The sequence below is a fragment of the Lycium ferocissimum genome, chromosome 8 (assembly GCF_029784015.1).
Source record: "Lycium ferocissimum isolate CSIRO_LF1 chromosome 8, AGI_CSIRO_Lferr_CH_V1, whole genome shotgun sequence".
Taxonomy (NCBI): domain Eukaryota; kingdom Viridiplantae; phylum Streptophyta; class Magnoliopsida; order Solanales; family Solanaceae; genus Lycium; species Lycium ferocissimum.
Window position 1 is genome coordinate 65960444 of NC_081349.1, and position 17415 is coordinate 65977858.

The 17415-nt window shown below is 37.7% G+C and overlaps 1 protein-coding gene across 2 annotated transcripts; it reads right to left on the bottom strand.

Annotated features, from left to right (window-relative positions):
* Window positions 1-17092, bottom strand: LOC132068836 (protein phosphatase 2C and cyclic nucleotide-binding/kinase domain-containing protein). Of its 2 annotated transcripts, none has more exons than XM_059462575.1 (15): window positions 16058-17092; window positions 9028-9159; window positions 8701-8931; window positions 8447-8572; window positions 8104-8166; window positions 7853-7935; window positions 7142-7373; window positions 6702-7015; window positions 6446-6533; window positions 6294-6360; window positions 5797-6074; window positions 5649-5714; window positions 2557-2687; window positions 961-1114; window positions 1-766 (listed from the first exon to the last, which is right to left on the bottom strand). In XM_059462575.1, exons 1-15 carry the CDS (start codon window positions 17090-17092, stop codon window positions 521-523), a joined length of 3246 nt encoding a protein of 1081 aa, XP_059318558.1. In that variant the 3' UTR covers window positions 1-520. The 2 variants fall into 2 exon arrangements, with proteins under 2 accessions (XP_059318558.1, XP_059318557.1); XM_059462574.1 differs by having other exon boundaries at window positions 5649-5717.
* Window positions 17093-17415: the final 323 nt, after the last annotated feature.

The window sequence follows — 17415 nt, forward strand, 5'->3', positions numbered from 1 at the left end:
AACAGGGGAAGAAAACCTCAAATAACTAGAATAATAGGTTCAAAACAAAGCGACATAGCTCCAATTTGGAGAATTCTTTACAGAACAAATTCTTTTTGTCCAAATATAAGACCTAAAATCTGATAAACTGGTGCAACATAGCTTCTCTCAACCACAGACACTTCTAAGAGATACATCCATTTCTTTTTTGGTGGGGGGCAGGATGGGAAGACTGGTTAGGATGCGATAAAAAGAAAAGGTCTCTGTTTGATTTACATAATAAGTATTTACAAAGTCGTGGTAAATTTTCAAAAAGAACAAACGTATGAACCATATAATACCTCTAGCATAAGCAAATGAATGTCCAAGAAAAGCAGCAAGACATTTTCTCTCTAGGAGGGCCACATGGTTGATGAACAAGAGAGCATGATCTAGACGCACCACCTCACTCAGTTCATTTGAACTGAGTCTCCAATACGGACAGTTTTGAAACAATAAGCTGGTCGATTTTGCTGGTAGCAGCATCCTGGATAATAACGTGCTACCAGTCTTGAAGCCACTCTGGAGTGTTAAGCTCCTCCAAGTCACGAATAGGGGATTGTAGGGAAGCTATGTTCTCATCACCATGGTTTTCCAAGCGTTGGCTTATACGAGAGAGAATCTCTGCAGGAACAGGACTTCGATGATCTGCTACTGCTTTCCAATCAACACCAAAGAACCAGGGATGACTTTTGAGAGAGTCAGCACCTTGGCTTCCGAGTCTCAGCTTTTCATCAACTTGAAGTAACTGGCACCAAATTTATGTCAAGATACACGGAAAGATACCAAGAAATTGGAGAATTTGTATAATAGAAAGATAAAGAACTAATAGAAAGAATGGATAAGAAAGTAATGCATTTCTAAGTCAAATATAGTATCAGCCATTTTTCCAATTCCAATCCTCTATGTATTAAGCAATCAACTCCTTAGACTTGGTGATACCTTGGTAATGAGATCAACAGCTTCTTGGCTGAACGTATGTGGAAGTGTCAACTGTCCTTTAGCAATCCTTGCAAATGTAAGCTCACTCTCTCTCCATGATCCAAATGGCATTTCACCTTGTAGCATGAAGTAGATCAATGTCCCCAACGCCCACCTGCCGATCTCAACCAGGAAATGTCAGTCAAGACCACAAATTGGAGAAAAAGCTTTTGCCACAACAGAAGCACTCACGACATTCTGAGAAAACTATATGTAGCTGAAGACTCGAAGAAACATGATACCTATACAAAGTTGCTTGATGAGAAAAGAAGTGTGTTCAGTGAAACAACTCAAAGACGTGATAGTCAATGCAAGTGGTTAGAAGTTCTCTTTTTACTAGAGGAGGGGTTTGGTGTTTGTGGGGTGGGGGGGTGGGGGGAGGGGAGCACTAGGAAATTTGATTTCACTCTTCAAGGAGAAAGACACAGAGGGGAAGTAGGAGAACTCGAGTAGGTGCCTTACAAGTCACTCATCATTGTCTTCCAGTTTACTCAATTTGCAGCGGCTTCTCCCTTCACCAACTGACCAACCTGAGAATTTGTTCCTTCAAGGGTTTTAAAAATTAAGTTACATTACTTCTGTATGTTTATACACCTTCATCATTTTGAAGCTTTTGGATTTTTTTCTAAATGATTTTCACCATGAAAGAGCAATCTACCTAACTTCATTATCTCCTCATCCCAAACCCAAAAAAAAAAACAAGAGAAGACCAGACAGGACTGGCTGCAAGTTTGCCTTCCAAAAACTGCTCTAACTTGAGTGAATAATCTCTCTCGTGAACGAGTAATATTCATTAGATTGAGAACAATTCAAGAGGCAATGATGATCCCATTGTGCATGTCTTCAGGGTACAGCTCGGTGACTGTAAAGCTAAACTCATACCTCATGACCATGAGGTCATGGGTAAAATATTATTTGCCCCCTTGATGTATCACAAAATATATACACATGGACACAGAACCACTCATTACGTTAAAACAAAATGATAGATTCACATTTGTAATCTTACAGTCAGAAGAGACGGACACTTATTCATTTCAAGATTCACAACTTCCGGATGATCGCCATCCTCTTAAAATAATTGCCAAAGCATGATAACCATACACATCTTTTAACGTTAATCAATCAGACTAAGTATCTCATGTTGCAGTAATTTATGCATCATTAACCTATAATAATTATTTCAAACTTCAAGATATTCCAAGGGTAAGAGGGCTATATGGCTGCTGATGCTCATTAGTGATGCTTGCGTCACATTATAATAGTCACCGAATCACTTGGATAACCAACTTTATTTTAGACATCACAATAGGCAGAATATCACATGCATCTTTGTTAAAGTTCTCTAAAGCATTTGCATAATTAGGGCAATTTTAAAACTTTGAACAAATTGCCCTCCATTGCACTTCTCCTTTGTTAAACTAGGTTTCCTCGGAATAGATCCAAGATAACCAATTCTTCATCTCCATAATTGCAATCTTTAATTACCGGATTAACTTATTCCATAGTCATATGTGGTATTTGAAATTTTTTTAGCCGATATGAGTAGCATTTTACCAGTCAGCAGCAAAGCCATGGCCTTTTCCTTGGACTATTTCTGGAGCTAGAGAATCCGCCATCCCGCATATAGTAAATGTCCTCTCATCCAACTCAGAAGAAATCTTCTTAGCAAATCTGAATTCCGCTAGCTACAGAAAATCAATAGAGGAATATCATTATTGAAATAAGTAATTATCCAGCGACATACTCTTCAGGTTCGTTCTTAGAGAAAAAATCCAAATGGTCCCTAAAGTACAGTGGTAGGTTTATCTTGGTCCTTAATACATATCACTAAATATAAATCGTCCCCTAAGTGGCTAAGTATGTAAAACTGATAGAAAGCCTCTAAAACTGACGGAAAATCTCTAATGGAGAAGTGCAAGCATTTAACTGAGCAACAGTAAAAATAAAATAAGCAAACAAACCAGTCTTCTTCTCCAATTGGCCTGACTCAACCAAAAAGTGGGACAAGCAAAAGGACCTTAGCTTCATAGAACCTGAGTGAAGTTTATCTGGTTTATCACTAAAGTAAATTTCTTCAGTAGGTTACAAAACTAAACTAAACATAGTGTTTCTCTTTCCCGGTATATAGAACGAGCCTGTACACTTTTCTCGCCTGCAAACTGTTTGGTGATATTGTTTCTTGACTGGCAGTGTAATAAGTTCGAGGAGGATCAAGGGGGCCGGGCTGTCGCGGTCCTGGACCGGTCCCGGTTAGCCCGTTTGAATTCCGGTCCTGTATAAAAGATTTTTTTTTTTTTTTAAATCTGGCCAAAATAGCCGTTTCTCCAACAGCCATTTTGCAGAAATAGGCATCGGAAACGGATGAAACAACACCCCCCCCCCCCCCCCCCCCCCCCAAAACAACCAGAATACCCCTAAGTTTAAAAAATTACACGTTGGCCTTAATTCTCAACTATAAATACCCCTCATTTTTCACAAATCTTCCTACTGTCTCTCTTCTCTCTCTCTAAAATTGCTATTGAGTATTGAAATATTTTATTTGCCACCAATTATTTGGAAATTGGGAGTGAATTTGGCAACTAGCTTGGGGATTGAGCAAGTATCAACTATCAACCTCAATTATACGCAGGCATTTGGTACACTCCTTCCATCTCGAAGAGCACACACTCGTTTGCAGGGTACAACTTAAAGATTGCAGTCTTATTTAGAGATTGGATCGAAGTGGAAAGAAGAAACTTTGGCCACCTAAAGGTTAATGATGAAGACAACACAAATAATAAGATCCTATCAACAGGTGGCAACGGCGAATGCGACGAATTTGACAAAAAATATTCCAATTTCAACGGAAGAAGTCTCAAGAAATCATAGCACAATTGGAAAGAGTCTTTAAAGTTATGTAATTTTATTTTTAATGCAAATTTACTATGTAATTTGCAACTTTTGAACTTAGAAAACAATGTTGTAAATTAGAAATTGTATTAAAAATTAAAAAGTTCAAATATTTATTAAATAAAATTTAGCTTTGGAATTATTTTTCACTCTTGTTCAAATATTCAAGTGTTTATACACAATTTTTTTAAGAAAAAAATTCCCCCAGATCCCCCTTCCCTTCCCGACCCGACCCGTCCCATCACGTCCCAATATAACCCGGCCCACCATGCACCAGGATGTGGGCCGCTGTGGTACCTCTTCCTAGTCCCCCCAACCCCTCCCGCCCCGGCCCATCATACCTAATCCCCCCTTTTTCCCCTATCATGTCCCGTCCCGATTCCCCCTTACCTGTCCTGTCCCATCCCATCCTATCCCACCTAACAGCCCTACTCTGCACGTATTCCATAAGATTCCCTCGTATATGGTTCCAAAAGGGAGTTCAAGAGACAAGCAGAGGTATTACAGCTACAGAATGGACCGGCTATGGGGGTGGGCTAGTAAGAGGTCCTATTGGGGCTCTCATTGTTATTATTTCTTAGCTGCAAATCACTAATCTCACCAGCTCATACTTTTTCTTTAGATGCTCCTCACTATTCTAGCACAACCGTAGCTTAACTAAATACGCCAGTATGTCATTGTTCTTCCTCCATTGGATCCTTTATGTATCCATTGGCATAACCCATTGTTAGCTGTCAAACACAAGTATTTCCCAGGCAACAACCATTGTTGTAGAAGAAGACTTGGTTTCTTTTATTTATTTTGTTTTTTTACTTTAGATCCGTTACCCACTTGCTTTTTCCTGTTAATTGCAGGGTTTTAAACTGACTTGGATTGTCCACTTTATATATATATATATATATATATATATATATATATATATATATATATATATATATATATATATATATATAGGACATTATATTCACAAGTATAAATCAAAGACCAAAATAAATCTATTACTATACACTAGGGACCATTTGGATTTTGCACCCTTTGTTTCATGAACTAGTTAGGCAGGTATTATATGTCGAAGTTATGCGGTACAACATCGAATAACAACGCATGGATCATTAGCGATGAGTAATACATTGTTTTGCAATGAAAAAAATACGTGGATTCTCGTGCAAAGATTGTAGCACCAAAGTCAAGATTTATCTTTATCCTTAGTATTGATAATTTCAAATATTTCTTGCTCAATATTAAATCCCTAATAAAACAAGACAAAATTCTCTGTATGTTGTGCAAGTATTAGTAATACGTAATTTATACAGGAAAAGCAAACATTATATTCGTAATGCAAAGTTTTATATTGGAAACCAAACGCCAGATTAATAATACAGAGATTTAAAAAGGACAACCCGGTGCATGAAGCATCCCATGTTCACGCAGGGTCCGGGAAGGACCGCACCGCAAGGAGGTGTAATGGAGGCAGCCTACCCTGATGCAAGCATCAAAGGTTGATCCCACGGCTCGAACCCCTGACCTATAGGTACACGGAAATGCTCGAATCAGTGGTTGATTCCACGGACCGAACCCGTGACCTATAGGTACACGGAAAGGCTCCCCTTCAATAATGTGGAGATCTAGATTGGTATCAATTTTCATATACGGAAAACCATACAAGCCTTGATCGTAATAGAACCTTGTCATTTATAGAGGTCCACATAAGAAGAACTCTAAAGGTAATACACTACAAGAGCAACAGAAATATTTACCTGAATATGGCCGGTCTTGTCTAACATTAGTACGTCAGGAGAAACACCCCTATAGAGTATACCATTCTGCTAATCAAAGGCAAAAGAAAAGAGTTAAATTTTGAAATTACCATGTGCTTATAATAACTAGGACAAGGAGTCAACTTACATTGTGCAAGTCTTCCAGAGCAATGACAACTGATGCAGCACAGAAACGTGCTGACTCCTCATCAAGGGGGTTGTGAAGTATTGCTACCACAGAGCAAGCCAGGCATGTGTCCAGAAGTATGCCGGCATGAGTTTCATCAGCACAAGTACACAAAACTCGAGGTATTGAAGCTACTGTATTCATTTGCGTCAATAGATTCTTCTCTTTCAATACTTGTACTTCTTTCCCAAGCTTTTTAATTTTCTGCTTTGAAAACCTCTTTAAGCTAAGCAGTTTATCTGTAGAAAGACAACAAAATTGTTCATTCCTTTACTGAACACAATCATCAAGAATCTAGTACGTCCAAACTGTTTCTAATAGGTATTACTGGTCAGACACAAAGTAAAACCAAGAGAGAGAAGGCCCACAAAGGACTGCTTTCTGCATATATCAGCATTAAAAACAAAGAGTACTAATGAGGCCATAAAAAAACAACACATGAAGTGCAGAAAAACAACCTGAGTCTCTCAGACGCACTAGGCCAATCTCACTGCAGTCTGTTGAATATAAACAAATCTGCCACTCCTGGACAAATAGCTAATATATTCAAACATCTGTCCAACAACAGGTTTCTGAAATACATTAGGAAGAATTACAAAGAACCCCTCACCAATTCAGAAAGCTGCAAACTTGCAAGCATCGAAGTGTCAAGGCTTTGGATGGATTCTGAAGAGAAAATTGTTTGATGGCCCTTTGCCCTATATAAATGTTAGCAGAATTTTTTTTAATCATGGATATGAAGAAAAAGTAAAGACTGCAATCACTTTACATCATACATCTATCAGACCCCAAATGTAAAACAAAGAACATAGACGTCTTTTTTCTTTTGCTTCGCTAACTTCTTTTTTGCTAGGTTTTTGACATACTTGAGATCATCCTGTGAGAGCTTTGCCAAAGGACCCACAACTGAATCAAACTTCTCCTTAGTTAAGATAGCGCATACCACATCACCCACAGCTATGACACTCAAAGAGGCAATGTGTTCCCCGAGAAGTGTCCATTCCCCAAAGTAGCTCCCTTCACTCTTTTCAACTGTTACGCCTTTTTTGTTCTGTATATCATCCTGCTTTAGGTTTTCACACATGAGACTTGATGCATTTTCAAATTTTACTAAATCCATGTCAAATGTAATTTTTACAACCCCTTTCTGGATAATGTATAGGCCCAAAGGTTCCTGTTTCTGCGAATAAATCCAAAGAATGTGTCAGAGAAAGTTGCAAGCACAAGGCCGTTGTCATAAAGAATAATTATCATTTTAAATGGAACAAAGTGTAAGCGGGGAAGGGAAGAAATTTGAAATTGGTACCTCATTTACAATTGTCTGTCCATCAGAAAAGGGAACTTCTGAAACCAAATCTGCAATATGACTTAGTTGTAAAATTGTCAATCTTGACAGAAGATCTATAGACCGCAGAAGCTTCAACGAAGACAAATTAGAAAACTCTGACATAAGAATTCCTCTAAAATCTTCTCTTTTTAGTTCCCACAAAATTCCACTGGTGACAGCACGAACAGAAGCTTGGAGTGGTTTATTGTACCTGTGATAAAACTGAATTAAACGCAAAACATAGATAGCACCAAAATAATTCTACAGATGATCCAAAGGGCAGAGAGATTAATTAACTGTAACTAATAAACCAGTACTATGGTGTTGCAATATTTACGAGCCACACAGAAAAGATATAACCACCAAATAGGTAATTCAGGTGATAGGACACAACACCTCATTTGAAGAAGAGAAGGGACATATTACCATTGCTGCTTCAGATTGTGAGAGAGGATACAAAAGGAACTAAGAAAACTAGTATATCGGTGCAAAGCTCCAGCATAACATAGCTTTCAAGGTACCACATTATTGTTTCAGTAGCATAAAGCTTTATCTTGGAGCAAAAAAACTAGAGGGAATAGATAACTGTTCTGCAAATAGAAGCACTAGCTCGGTATTTCACTTTCCCCTCAAATAAAGAATTCATATTTGAATTGTAAGGAATTCCAATGGAAAGAACAGATATCTTACATCAGAGCCAGCTCCCCAAAGGATGACAGCTTATCAGCCGTGTAGTGCTGAAAAACCCTAGGAACTTCTCCGTTTTTCTCATCCTGGCATTTGTAATTCAAAGTTGAAGACTTCAAATTAGATCTGACTTAAATTAATTGGGACAAAATGATGAATCTGATAATTTTCAGATTTGGCCAGAGACTATGGTGAACCACACACAATTAGTTCGATGACATTTAAACAAAATCAAGCAAAAAACCAACTCCCACCTGTATTGCTAAGACCTCAAATTCCCCACTTCCAACGACATAGAAAGAGTCACATTCTCCACCCTGCAATTCATTGATCATCTGGTACTACTGAGAATTCTCAGAATGTAAGAATTTAGTGCACAAGCAATTTTAAGTCTATATCACGTGTTTCTTCCTCAAACATGAAATACAAATAATTTTTTTTTTGAAAATGTAACATCATGAAATACAAATACAGAAATACTTGTGATCCTCTAAGACAAATAATACAGGACAACTTATAAAAAAATTATGCACTTGATCTTGGAGCTTCTTTAACAATATTATAATGCTGGATCAACACTCTGTCACAAAGATTTACCTGTTTGACTACAGTGTCTCCAGCTTCAACCTCAACTCTTTGCATACAATCCAACAAAACTTGAGCCTGAGAATCTGTAAGCTTTCTAAAAAGAAAATGATCATGCAAAACCCGTTCAATCTGTGCCTGTGAAGCAGAGATAATGAATTTTCTTTTCAACCATTAAGCAGATAACAATTGAGGAAGTGGGTTATAACATTCTTTCTTTTCCAGAACAGATTATCAAATGGAAATAGATGAAGAAAGAAGGTTACTTCTTCTTCCCATGTCTTTCTATGGGCTGGAGATGGGGGGACCCATATCTGCCCATTCTCTAAGGAACTCTCAATAGCACGCAGTCGTGCCCGTGATATATCTTGCCTGGCACGTTGAATCCTAGAGTTCCAGTTCATAACTGATGGAGATTCTGATCCTGATAATTCTACAACCTGAGGCAATGGTGGTCGTAGAAATACATCGGAACTTGTTGATTGACCAACCGCAACCTGACAATAAAATAAATGTAACAAGTGAACAATTAAATTACAGGAGTATAAAATAATTCCGAAACAGAGAACATCAAAGCCAAGAAAACATCTTACATTAGTCAATCCATTTACTTGTACAACTATCACGGTAATATCATCTGTGCGAGTTTCATACTGTAGCCAAAGACGGTATGACTCAGCAACAACTGCAGCACAGGCATCACGTGGATCCTTATACTTTGCAGCCTACAAGGTCATTAAGAGAATTTGGATTATTAACAGGCAAAACGTGAAAATAAACAGAGTAGACACCATGCTTGCAGAATGTTGGCATTCCCATCCCAACTGATCTGACTTGTTGAGTAGAAAACACGCAAATATTAGAGACAGAGAAAACATACATGAGAGCAAACTGGTGTTACACACCCATGAAAATTCACTGACATAAAGAATTTAAGTTAAAACCCCAAAAAAACAACATCATGAACTACTATGCCCAGAAACTTTAACAGAAGAACAATATCAAAAAATGATGATTAATAAGCCTACAAGTGTTTAACTAAAATTGTCAGCTTTGTCAACTGGTAACAGATTGTATAGACAACAGTACAAAGATTGTACTGCTAGAGCAAAATGCATCCCCAGATTGACAAAAGAAGAGATCCCCCTAGACAAATACTTACAAGGATTCTACAATGCCAAATGTGGATTCACAATCATTTACAGGGTTGTTTTTACGCATAAAATTGTCAGTTGAGGAGAAAAGGTTATAAAATTGCATCATATTGCAGGTAGTATGACATTAAATAGCTAGGAGCCCATATACTCTCAATCAATAAAACAAGTGAATTGGACACATGCTTATTTTCTCTTAGGAAGAAACTCCTGTCTTCACATGAATTGGCATCTTCAAGGTTCAGATGAGATTAGCGAGATCACTTGCAAGTTGAAGCAAAAATTGACACCTCAATTGAGGACCACAAAGACCCATTAGTCATTAATAACTAAGTTAATCAAGATAGAACCTCTAATGTACCAAGAATTGGTTTGGTATTAGAAAGTATAGACATAGGATGTGCATCCACTGGTATGACCTTGTGGTCAATGAAGTGGGTAGGGAACCATGAGGTCTCAAGTACAAATCTCAGCTTGGTGGATAGAGTTACCAAGTATGGTCGAGGTGCGTGCGAGTTAGCCCATACGCGCTTATAAAAATAAAACAGGGCCTCAAAGGCTGAATAAAGCCTCTGGGATCCAAAAGATCTCTCTTAAGAAAATTACCTTGGCAGTTTTTTGGTTTAAAGCATTATTAAATCTTTGTTAGTTCGATGGCACAAACAACTGCTTCTGGACCACTTTTAAGTTAAATCTATATCTTTCCTTTAGCAACAGCGCAGCTGTAGTATCCCCACATATGTATAATACTAATATCTACAACATTCCTTTTTGTTAAGGTGAAGTTTTATATATATGTATCAGCAGCAAGAGTATGCTAATATAGACCACTGAGCACATCAAAAGTAGCTCTCACAGATTGCGAAGAGAGCTAATAAAATCAACTGCGCCTTCTACTTCATCACGCTAATGACGTTTTCCATGTTACTCCAAAAAGAAAGTAAAGAAATACATAGCAATATCTACATAATTAAGTAACCAATTCCTGTTCTGCAGACTTTTGCACAGATTAAGGTAATGCCTAGCTTCTCCTGCTTTACCAGAAATTTTCCTCTAATAAATGCTATTCCTACTAAAAATGACCTCATTGCTTATGATCACATTATATCTAGTGTTGTCAAAGGCGAAATGTCTAGAAAAGTAGCAGCTTTGCTGCCGTTGTAAGTGCAAAACTAAAACGCGAGCTTTAGTGAAGAAATATAAAGTAATGCAAGAGAAAATAAGTATAAACAAACAGCAATTATAGGGACAAAGAATTGTAAAACTACGATAACATTAAAATTGTGACATTAAGTTTAAATACCTTGTATGTTTTATTCAGATGAAAAGATGCAGCTTCTAATTCGATTTTTTTTAATAATCGAGAAATCCATTATTTACAGTTTCAAAACTCGGTGGATAATAGGCCCTCCTCTATCCTTCTCCATTGTATGTTAGTCTAGGTTCACCAGAAGAATTTAACCTAGTGATGTGTGTCCCACACACACAACATTGTATATTTAACTTAAACCAAAACCTTGGGGCAGCTTTTAGTTCCAATTTAATGACTAGATTCTTATATTGCATAATTCTCTAGTCCGAATCAACTAACATGTCTATTTAACAATTTATGAACATTTCACACATCAATTAGCGAGCTATATTTATTGAATATTGATGTCTCTTCAAGATAGAGATTGTGGTGATGAGTGGTGCACCAATGAACCAATGTACCAATGTAATCCAAGATGAAAAGCAGGAAAAAAAGCGTTGAAGTCTACTGGAGCTTTAAGCACAAAGCACAAATAAACCGTGAACTTCAATGTAGAAAGTCGCAATTGAAGGGAATGATAAAGAATATATATGCAGTTCAAGAAAATAATAACTATAAACCCCAAAACAAGCAATAAGCCAATAATATAGACAAAAGAATGAAAAAACTACAATTAAGTGAAAGATTTATAGTTTAGTTCCACTATGTTCAAGACAAAGTCCATGAACGATTAGGTGCTCGCCATAGTGCCTTGGTGCCTACACTGAACAGCCGCTTAATAACGTATTTTGCATATAAACTATGGGCTTAAGCGTGCCTTGGGCGAGACTTGACAACAATGTTAATGAGCCTTTAGCAGATAGCAACACTAATTACATCATCTTTTTCTGTCTAAGTTTAGCTTTTCCTCCAACTCCATATTTTCAAGACTAGGGCCTCCTTTGGTCATTGTTGAATTGCAAGATTGGGTCTCTTCCTACTACCTATCTTGGCCTACCTTCGAGTAGTGGATATTTGCAAATCTTCATCATCTTGGTTGGTGGTTCATCCTTTAGGCCAAGTTGTGGTGGTTGCTGGTTTCCAATCTATCTTTTACCTTTCTCAAAAATGCCTCTCTCTTGTACAATTTCATCCATCTTAATATTTAACAATCAGAACTTGTTTCCACTTGTTTTGGAGTCATTCTTTGCTTTTTTGAACAAGTAGTTATTTGTTTGTTTAGAATCTCATCTTATGTTTGCTTGAAGAACTTAATCGTGGTAAATTGGTTCTTACCAACTCAAAAAATCACATCAATTTGACATGTATCATTTGTTTGCACCAACAAGATATTGAATATCAATCGATCAATCAATTACGTCTCAATTGGATCAAGGAATTACAATATCAATCAATCAATTACGTCTCAATTGAATCAAGAAATTACAATATCAATCAATCAATTATGTCTCAATTGGATATGTAAATTACAATATAAGGCCTGAAATGATCAGTAAGTAGCGTGAATGTTCCAGAGCTATATTTTAATTTCTCTATCCTCGGGAAAGTAGTTCAAGAGGATGTTACCCAAAAGTGAAAATGAGTCACACTGCTTTTATTCTTTTGGACTGAAAATCTATTAAAAATATGCACAGCATAGTCTCAAAAGCGCTCTATAATTTTGTTTTTCACTAGCATCCTAAACTAATCAACAGGACTCAGTTGGTTTCCCCAGTGTTGTTAAAGGCGAGCGCCTTGTCGCCTTTGGCGAGAGGCGTGGCGTGGCGAGGCTTCTGCGCCTTTCATGGCCATGGCGAGAAGACCTTCAAAAGGCGCGCCAATGGCGAGAAAGGCGCTAATGGCGCCAAGGCGAGGCGAGCAGAAATGGCGAGGCGAGCAGGGTTTTTAAAAAAAATGTGGAATTTGTCCGCCTGAAATTAGGGAAGAAGTAAAAAAGTATGTTGAAAGTAAACAGTTGTTAAAAACTCAAATGTTGCACCAACCATCCTTGGCTAATCTCTCTGATGAAGATGATGAAATGATGCCTCCTCCCTCAAAAACTCAAAAAATGTCATCCAATGCATCATCCACGGCACGGACTGCCAATGTGAAAGGTCCCATGAATCTTTATTACCCGCAAACATCAAAGGGGAAGGGAAGCAGTAGCACGGCAGCGTCTGATGCATCCAAGAAGTTGCTAAGAGATCGCGCTGTAAGTGCTTTTGCAGTATGGGTATATGATGCAGGGCTCCTTTTAATTGTGTAAATCACAAAAGTTTTGATAAATACATTGAGGCCATAGGACAATATGGCCCAGGAATGAAACCTCCTACCTATCACGAAATTAGAGTTACTCATCTAAAAAAAGAGGTGGAGAAGATAGATGAGATTATTGAGGAACATAAATTGAAATGGACAGAGTTTGGGTGTTCAATTATGATGGACAAGTGGACAGCACGAAATGGAAAATGATCATCAATATTTTGGTCAATTCTCCATTAGGTAGTGTGTTTCTTGGGTCAGTCGATGCTAGTGATGAATCTACAAATTCCACCAAGATGTTCAACTTGTTTGAGAAGACTATTAAGCAAATTGGACCGGAAAAAGTTATACAAGTTGTTACCGATAATGCTAGCGAGAATGTTAAAGCCGGTGACATGATAATGGGTGTGTACCCGCACATTTATTGGACTCCATGTGCTGCACATTGTATCAATTTGATGTTTGGTGACATCTTCAAAATAAACCCGTATGCTTCAGGTGAAAAAAAATAGCTCTAACTTTCTTTATAGCTTATACTATATGCTTATTGCTTATTACTTATTACTTAGCTTACTTAGCTACTAAAATATTCCTTTTACAGTTTTTTCAAGGCCATTAAGATACATTCTTACATAGCAATGAGGCCATTGTTGTTGAACATGATGAGAAGATATACAAAACAAAGAAATTTGGTGAAACTTAGCTAAGACAAGATTTGCAACGCCTTAACTTTGCAATCTTTTTACATGCAAAAGAAAAACTTGAGAACTATGATCTTCTCAACCGAATGGACAGAAAGTAGATTTGCAAAGGAACTTTTGGGAAAAGAAGTTGTCAGACATCTTACTTCTACATCTTTTTGGAATGATGTTGTTAGGGCACTTAAAGTTGGTTCTCCTTTGATAGTAGCGCTTCGCTTGGTGGATGGAGAAAAAAACCATCAATGGGCTATATTTACGAAGCAATGGATAGAGCCAAAGAAGCTATTGAAAAGGGTTTTCATGGTGATCGGAAGCAATATGAGAAAGTTTTCGAAATCATTGATCGGCGGTGGACGGACCAACTTACATAGACCTTTGCATGCAGCAGGCCATATATTGAACCCGGGAATGTTTTACACTAATTATCAAAATAAGACTTTATCAACAGAAGTGTGGCAAGGTTACCTTGAATGTGTTGGTAAGATGGTCCCTAATGGAACACAAGATGCTCTCATCAAAGAGCTTCATATGTATAAACATGCAATGGGGACTTTGGTATGCCTCGGTATAAGAAACAGAGACAAAACATCCCCTTGTAAGTGGGTTGATTTAGTTATTTTTATAGCTTTACTTAAGTTATTTGACTTATTTATAATTATTAAACCTTTAATTTTTTTTTATAGCCGAATAGTGGTCGGTATTTGGTAATCATACCCCAAACTTGCAACGACTTGCCATAAGAGTATTAAGTTTAACTTGTAGCGCATCCGGATGCGAGAGAAATTGGAGCGTGTTTGAACATGTGAGAAGAAGATTTATTATATTCTAATTTCTAAATACATTATTATTAGTATCTACTAATTAGTTTCTACAACTTATGCGCAGATTCATACCAAAAAGAGGAATAGGCTTGAACTATCGCGTCTCAACAATCTAGTGTACATTAAGTACAATAGAACATTGAGGCGTCGTTATGATGTTGGCGATACCATTGATCCAATTCTGTTGGATAATATTGACGAAGCAAATGAATGGTTAATTGGATGCCCCCAAAATGAAGAAGAGGAACTAGTATACGAGGGATGTGATCTTGATTGGGTAGTCGTTTTTAGGGCGTGGAGTTGAGGAGAATATCTATGGTCTTAGGGGCGGTTCTTCAAGTTCAAGGTCACGTAACAAGGGCAAAAGAGTAGCTACTATCGCTATAAGCTCACTTCGGTCTCGGTCTTAATTGATGAAAACTCGAGTCCGAGACCGAGATTGACACCGAGACCGGGCCCGAGCTGAGGAGGAGGAAGAAGATGAGGAGCAATATAATGTTGAGAATCTTGGATATCAAGAATTTGGAAATCTTGAAGATCTTGAATTTGAATAGACTTTTAGTATTGCACTATTGCTTTAATTTTAGTGTTGCTTGTCTTGTCACATGAATTATTAGTCATTGACTTATTCAAGTTCTAGACTTTTAGTATCTACTATCTACCTTTAATTTTTGAATTGAAATATTTGCTAATATGTTATTGCTAGTGAGATTTTGATTATTTACATATGCAATTAAATATTTTAATTTTTTGGTATTTATTGGCGCCGCACTTCAAAAAGGCGAGCGCCTCGCCGCGCGCCGCGCCTTAAGGCGAGGCAGGCCCTTGGCGCCTTTTGTCGCCGCGCGCCGTCCAAAACACTGGGTTTCCCCCAACACTGATCTTTTTCCGCCAACACTGATCTTATGTAGAGTTGAAATGCGCACACAACTAAGAGATTAATTTAACTTTTACATGATAGTAGTGGATGTAAAAGACATCATTGCAGTACTTGTGGAGTCAGGTGCACAAAGTGTATTTATGAATTAACGTATATATTTCATCAAATTTCAAATGTCCCAAAAAGAAAAGGTGTTCCATTACAAGGAAAATGTGAGTACTTTATGGTAAGCTATTTGCTTTCGTCAGATATTTCCTTTTGTCCTGTATTATTCCAAAATAGGTTGGGGAATTCATGTGTATAGAGGTTTAGATGAGCTAGCATTTTGTGGATAGACAGTAAAAGATAGTTTCGCAAAGAGAAAAACACAGTTTTCTTTCCATATTATGGGTGTAAAAACTGGTAAGTCTGCACATCCTGAACAGCAATTACGACATGACCAGATAATCACACATGTCAAGCAAAAGTCTGAAGCACTTTATTTATCAGTACCAGATAACAGAATAATTTTAAATTGTTGATTAAATAGAATCTAAAGATATAGGAAGTTGACAGAGAAAGAAGAATTTATTACCATGTCCACCACAGTTTGGCTGGAAAGAAACTCAAATACCCCATCACTGGCGATCACAAAGAACGGATGATCTGAGGTGAGCTCGAAAACAACAATTTCAGGATTTGCAACAACACCAATTGTCTCAGCAACAGAATCACCTATACTTCTTGTAAAAGCCGTACCAGGATACATTCCATTTTGTACCCACAACCTTGGAGGATCACCGTCATCCCCTTCTTCAGTGTCCCAACATTGTACATCTGGATTCTTCAATCCTTCAATCTGATCCAGTGTAAGAACTCTTGCTCCACACATTTTAACCCGCTCAACCTCATCAGGCCTAAATGGTGTTTGGTCGATTGAAAGGTCAACAGCCACAACTTCATTACCCCGTCTCTCGGCTATAACAGCTCTTGAATCACCGCTATTAGCAACATAAAGTGTCGTACCTCGTACGAGTATAGTTATTGCAGTTGTTCCACTCATGCTATCATCTATAGCATCAGCATGCAACTGCGTATTGGTCATCAAGAATGCCGCATGACATGCCTCGACAGCATCTAAATGAAATTTACTGTTCCTAAGCAAATTTTCACAAAGTTTCTTTTTCATGAACTGCGAGCATTGAGCTCCATACTCTCCATGGCCATCAAAAACACCAAAGAAATGATCATCTGGACTTGTTCCAAATGGAGTGTGAATGCAAAAACTATCTTGATTAGCTTTATCAAGGGCATCAGGATAGTACCCTCTTTGAGATAAAAACGAACATCGTAGTTCATAATTCCCTGATGGAACTCTTACAACGCGCGAACCATCCGGTGGTAAAAATTGCGCAGAGACTCTTGACAGTCTGGTTATACCAATTTCATTGTCCCTAGATAGACTTAATTGATTTATTTGATCTCTAATTTCTCCATCTTCCCCATCTGATGAAGCAGGTGAAAATACAGGAATTTCAGCAGCTTTCACATTTTCAGGTTCTTTAACATCTACATTTCGTGGTGCACAAATCTCCCCAATGCAAGAAGCTCTTGAATAAACACAACCCATAACTATAATGAGACAACCCCACACCCCAAAACTACCAAATGATTCATCACCAACTTTTTACCTTCAAATAACCCAACAAAATTTCAGAAAAAAGCCCCTTCTCCTAACTTCCACAAATATTAGCAGCACCTTGTCAATGCAGTATTAAAGTTGAATCTGAAAAATAGAAAAAAAACAGTGTCAAACCTCGGCGATATCTCATCCAAATATACCAAAAATTCAACAACAACAAACCCAATGTATTCCCATAAGTGGGGTCTGGGGAGAGTAGAGCGTACGCAGACCTTACCCCTACTTGAGAAAGTAGAGAGGCTGTTTCCTCA